Genomic DNA, 5,970 nt, shown 5'->3' on the forward strand with positions numbered 1-5,970 from the left:
CTATGTTTTTTTTATAATGTTTGACGACATGCTATACTGTTTTTTCATGATTTCCGATGACATACTATACTATGATGTCTTTTAAACATTTTTGACGACATGCTATAATATGACGTTTTTTAATATTTGATCACATATTATACCATGACTTTCTTTTAGCATATTTTTAGACCATAATATAAAATGCCTTTTTACATCACATTTTTATGACGAGATTTTTTTTTTTACATTTTTAGGGCTTTCAATTTTTTTCACTTTTCCAGTATATATTATAATTTGACTTTCAATTATTTTATTTTTCTTATTTTCTCTATTTTTTCATGTGATGAATATTTCTGTAATAAATTCTCCCAATCAAAGAGTCACTTTGTGAGTTTTATTATCACATTTAAAGGTTCACACAGTCAGCGTTCAGCACAGTCTCAGACTGAGGTGGGCGTCTCCTTCCTTTTTTAGCACTTCAATACATTTGTGGTGAGGTCACCTGTGACGTCAGTGCATCAAACAAAGCAGACAGTCTGTCACTGGATATTTTGTACACAGAGTCCTGTCTTTGTTGGTTTGACACCATCATACTTGCTTAATCAGAACACTGAACACTTGGCTAATGAGAACATGTATGTTAGGACATCAGGTCACCCAAAGGTTAACGCTAGGTTACAGGCCTTCCTGTACAGGGGCACCAGGGGAAGGGCAGCATGGTGTCCACCATATGACCACACTGAGTAGATGTATGTGTAACATATCACCATAACCTGCAGGTACAGAAGTGGCTTTCTTACATGAACTGCGTCCAGGACCACACCCTGGAGCACAGAACTATTTCTGAAAGGATCCACAGGAAGTGTTAGTATGTTGTTGTGTGTATGAGTATTAACAGTGTTGTCATGAGAGAGCTGCAGTGTCTCATTGTGTCCACTGGAGGGAGCTGTTCACTCTCTGGTCTCCTCCTCTTAAGTGTTTTCTCCCCTCTGCCGGTCACTCTGAGGAGCTGCAGCACCAGAACTGACAAACTCTTCTTGGTGAATTTTGTGTTCTCCCCAGGCCTCCGTCAACAACAGCGTCTTTGGAACTGTGGGTTCAGATAAATAAATAAATAAATAAATAAATAAACAAACAAATAAATAAATAAGTGGGTACGGAGCCAGGGTGATAGTCAGAAAAAAATGTTAAGAATACTCAAGAAGTGGTAAAGTGGTAAATTTACGAGACAATAAAATCGTGTATTTACAAAAAAAAAAACTTGCATATTTTCTCTGAGATTAATGATGTATTCTTGTGAGAAAGCAAATCTAAGGCTACTATCTCAAAGTTGTAAATTTACAAGGAAAAAGGACTGAGACATTAAAGACGTAAGTCTACAAGAAATATCTAATATTCGCTGAGGTTTAAGAGGTGTACTTACAAGAAAAGTTAGGACACTTTCTCTGAAAATAAAGTTGTAAATTTACAAAAAATAAAATCTGGGATATTTTCTGACGTGGTGAATTTATGTGAAATATGTCGGATATTCTCTGAGATTAAAATAGGAAGGACGAAGGACACTTTCAGGGTTGAGACTGAGTGAAGACACACAACAGAGGACACTGGTTTTAAAGCTTTATTACAAAACGCAAGACAAAACATGTCAACTGGGTTTATTTCTATTGGCAAACACGACACAATGACAAACAACCTTCTATCTGCAGGTGAAGCTTCGCTGAAACCACGAACCGAAGAGAAAACAAACCAACACAACGTGGATCCAAAAACGGTGGACCAAAAGAGGAGAGCGGCAGCTTTAAGGCCCGAAACTGAGGAAACAAAAAACCAAAAGGATGAAGAGCAGGAGCAAGAAGAGGAGGAGAAGCAGGAGGAGGAGGAGGAGCAAGAGGAGGAGGAGGAACTTCTTCTTCTTAGTTTTTTCTACGGGAGGTTCGTAGTGCGACAGTCTGCCGCCTACACACACGTATAAATAGGTCACCATTAAATTAAGTCAAATCCAATTCACACAGTAAAATGTTATTCACAAACTCAAAGTGTCCGCCGCCGTCAGACGGCTCAACGGGCAGGAAACAGGAAGTGAAGGTGGTGGTGGTGGTGGTGGGGGGGGAGGCTTCAGGGTCTGGAGGTTTCATTTTGACTGAAGCTTCTCCGTCTGTCAGGGAGGAAGACGACAACGACAACGACGACGACGTCCGACAGGATCGAAACTTTCATGTCACTGATTAGTTTTTGTCCAAACGTCGTCAAAACTTCACGTTTCAGTTTGTAAAAACGAGTGAGTGATGAAAACAGCGTTTTGTCTCCGGAAGTTTCTTCAGACGGAAGTTTGGCGGCTTTTTGTCTCAGAATCGTTTTTTTAACAAATGATGATTCATGTACTTTGTGTTTAATAAACTCACTTGAAGGCTTTAACTTTGAAAATCTGGACGTCTGAGTCGTTTCCTGTGTGCTTGACGACGACGAGGCTAAACGATGAAGGTGGCGGCGGTGTTGCTACGGTAACGAGGGCAGCTCTGTAGTTTTAACTGGTGAGTCACATTTAAATATTTATACATTACAACAATGTTCCAAATTCATAAATAAGTAGTGCAGTTTCCCCGTCGACCTCCGCGACACGACCGCAAGCTGCAGATCGGTCTCCACGCACGCACGCACACACACACACACACACACACACACACACACACACACACCACCACCAAAAAACTACAAATATGGCCGACAAGCTGCAGGTTATAGTCTTCATGCATGTGTTGAGGAACGCCAGCTCAGACCGATCAGCTCCGATTTCACATTTTAAAGGTATCAAAGCTATAAACATAGTTAACCAATCAGAGCTTCAGCCAATCAAAATCACTCTGATGAAAAAAAACATGGAGGAAGTGAGCGTTGATGTCAGAGAGGAACGTGGTCAGACCTGTACGGAGGGTTAGCGATGACAAAACTAAGTCCAGATGATCAGCTGATCATATTTATTATTATTATTATTATTGACGGAGCGTACTCAGCTGTCGACCAATAGGATTCAAAGACAGAGTGGCTCTGATCTGATTGGAGGAGCAGAGGGGCGGAGTTTGAGAGTTTGTCGTTAATAATCGTCTGCACGGTGGAAGTGACCGGCTGCTGTCTGAACCTACAGGTCTGACTGTTCTTCATGGGACTCAGTTTCCCAGAATGCTCTGAGCTCTGACAGGTCCTGTAGCTCCCAGCTCTCTCCCCAGGTGGCTGATGGGAGATGGAGTGTATAGAGGGCAGAATGAAAGCGAACAGCGTCCGTGTGCAACCTGACAGGTGGAGGGGGTGGGGCACAGGGCATGGGGCGGGGCATGTTACAGGGGGAGGGGCATATAACAGGGGCGGGGCATGGGGCAGGGGGCGGGGCATGGGGCAGGGGTAACACTTTAAATCTAATCCCATCCTTTAAGAGCAATTAGCTAACGGTCAGTTATGACCATATATGGAAATGACCATATGTGGAGATCCCCCCGTCATACGACCATATATGGATGTCCTGCTGCTATCTACACCAGAGAAGAATCAACCAGGTCCAGTTCCCAAAACCAGCAGCCCAGAATCCGTCCCAACTGGTCCAGAACCTGTGGAGAACTGGTCCAGAACTTTTCCAAATTAGAACTTTTCCAGAACTGGCCCCAAACCAGTCCAGAACCAGTCAGCTCTGATTCAGAACCAACCCAGAACAGGTCCAGAACCAGTCCAGAGCCGGGTGACGTCACTCAGAGTCGGACTCCAGCGGAGCGGTCTCGTCTAAGACGACTCTCTTCCTGCGCTTGGCAGCAGCGGCTCGGGCCCGCTGCTCCTCCTCCAGGTGGGCCTTCTTGTGGCGGGAGAAGCTTGACGAGTGCATGAAGGTCTTGTTGCAGGCGGCGCAGGTGTAGGTCTTGGTCTTGGCGGCGGGGAGTCCGGCCTTCTGGTGGTGGTGGTGCTGCTGTAGCTTCCCCCGCCCGCCGCCGTCCACCGCCCTGTGGGTCTGCTGGTGCCGTGCCAGGCTGGAGGCGTGGCTGAACCGCTTACCACACTGGCTGCAACCGTGGCGACCGGCTCCTCCTCCGCCGCCATCCTCCTCAGAGGTGGCGGGGCCCCGTTTGGCGACCCGCCCCCCCCGGCGACGGCGATTCTTCTTGCAGAGGGTGTAGAAGTTGGGCTTGTCGCGGGAGCAGAGCTTGAGGCGGATCTTAAGGTCTGATGAGCTCTCGCCCAGGTTCTCCTTGCCGGGCGTGTAGTTGTCCAGCAGCTCCTTGACGTGGGTCACCTGGTGTTTGGACAGCTGCGTGGACGTCCTGAAGCTCATGTCGCACTGCGGGCAGGCGTAGAACTTGTCTCCGCCCTGGCTCTGAATGACGGCAGCCGCCACATGCTGCTGCTGCTGCTGCTGCTGCTGCTGCCTCTTGGTCTTCTTGTTCTTGCTGCCAGCCTTCAGCGAGTGGCGCAGGGCGGCCATGTTGGGGCTGAGCGCCACGTCCTTGGGGAGGCCTTTTCCTTTCTTGTGGATGAGGCGGTGACGCGACAGGCTGGAGCTGTGGTTAAACTCCTTCCCACAGATGTTGCAGGGGTGGATCCGCCGCTTCCCATGCAGCCGCAGGTGACTCCCCAGCATCCTGACGGGAACACAAACACACAGTGACATCACGACACGAGAAAACTTTATTGATTTAGACAGGAAACCAAACAACAACATGCCAGAGCTGACATCACCGCTTCACTGTTTCAGTCACTTTTCGTCCTCTGCTGTCAGGTGTGGACCCAACGCCATGACGGCACCTCTAGATTTTATTCTGTTTTCAAACAGGAGGGGGCGCCGCTGTTACACCCAGCTAAGGTTCAGTTTTAGAAATGCGTATCTTTTTTTATTAACAGACTCAGGACCAAAACTGTTGCTGAGGTTCAGACTCGAGTCAGGCCTGATTTTTTTTAGCTTAATCGAAGCTCCAATAAAAACAGGTGTGATTCATTCAGCTGCACGTGTCAGGGTTCACACATCTTCACAGATACAATTTCAAAACTTTCCCATGACGTCTCAAGGACCCACAGTCAAAGAAAATGTTTTCTTGACAGACCTGCGTTACCGCCGTTTCTTAACAATACCAGATTCAAACTGTTCAGACATATTTCTGTCTGACTGGAAATCATGAAGAGAGAGACGGGGCATCAGGAGACACTGACGAGACGCTCGAGACAGTTAACAAAACGCTGTCACACGTCGATGCGTGTTAGAGTGACGCCATGTTGACGGCTACAAAAATACAACTGTTGCTAGGCTACATTATGTTGATGGTTACCCACCTGGTTACTGAAATAATTTTATTACACACAAAGAAATTCCAGGACTTGTCCATGTTTACCATGACCAAGGGAACCCTGATGTGTTCACTGGATCAGTTTATTAGGGACGGATATCGATTAGATTTTATGGATCTACGGTCACAGATACTGACGCCAGCAGGGTCGTCTTTAGGCAAACGGCAAAATCCAGTTCATCATATTTCCACATGTATTGTGTATCTACTGTGTGTTAAGGCCAGAGCTTCCCATTAAAGTCACACATGCTCCAGTCATATAGGTCTGGATTTATTCTGACGAGGTGCAGCTCCTGATACAGTTTCACTTTTGGTTTTTTTCTGCGACTAAGCGACCAATGAAATCTTGCCAACTAATGACCTTTCTGGTCGACTAAGGTTGGGTGGAATATTAGCGGGCAGCCATAGTTAAACCTTATTTTCTTGTTTTGAAAAGCAGAGTAAGTCGTGTGTGTGTGTGTGTGTGTGTGTGTGTCAGGGCCTGTAGCAGGATTAATGTCTTAGCGAGGTAACTTCAGGGTTAACCCTGGGTTTTCGGTCTCACGAAGCCGGTTCAGTTCTTATCGGGGTAGATCACCATGGTAACTTACTCTGAACGGCTATCCTGCTCCGGAGCAGGGTAAGTTCAGGGTTGAATCTGATCCTATAAAAAGCACCACCCACTGGCCAA

The 5,970-nt window shown here is 46.4% G+C and overlaps 1 protein-coding gene across 1 annotated transcript in view; it reads right to left on the reverse strand.

Moving 5' to 3' along the window:
- Window positions 1-1,586: 1,586 nt before the first annotated feature.
- Window positions 1,587-5,970, reverse strand: part of LOC126407020 (zinc finger protein 135) — a 13,646-nt gene continuing 9,262 nt past the window's right edge. The window contains exon 3 of the mRNA XM_050071673.1: window positions 1,587-4,601. Within this exon, the coding sequence (XP_049927630.1) occupies window positions 3,716-4,601 (886 nt within the window). The 3' untranslated portion in view covers window positions 1,587-3,715. The remainder of the gene's footprint in view (window positions 4,602-5,970) is intronic.

This window comes from Epinephelus moara, chromosome 19, assembly GCF_006386435.1.
Source record: "Epinephelus moara isolate mb chromosome 19, YSFRI_EMoa_1.0, whole genome shotgun sequence".
In the NCBI taxonomy this organism is placed as follows: domain Eukaryota; kingdom Metazoa; phylum Chordata; class Actinopteri; order Perciformes; family Serranidae; genus Epinephelus; species Epinephelus moara.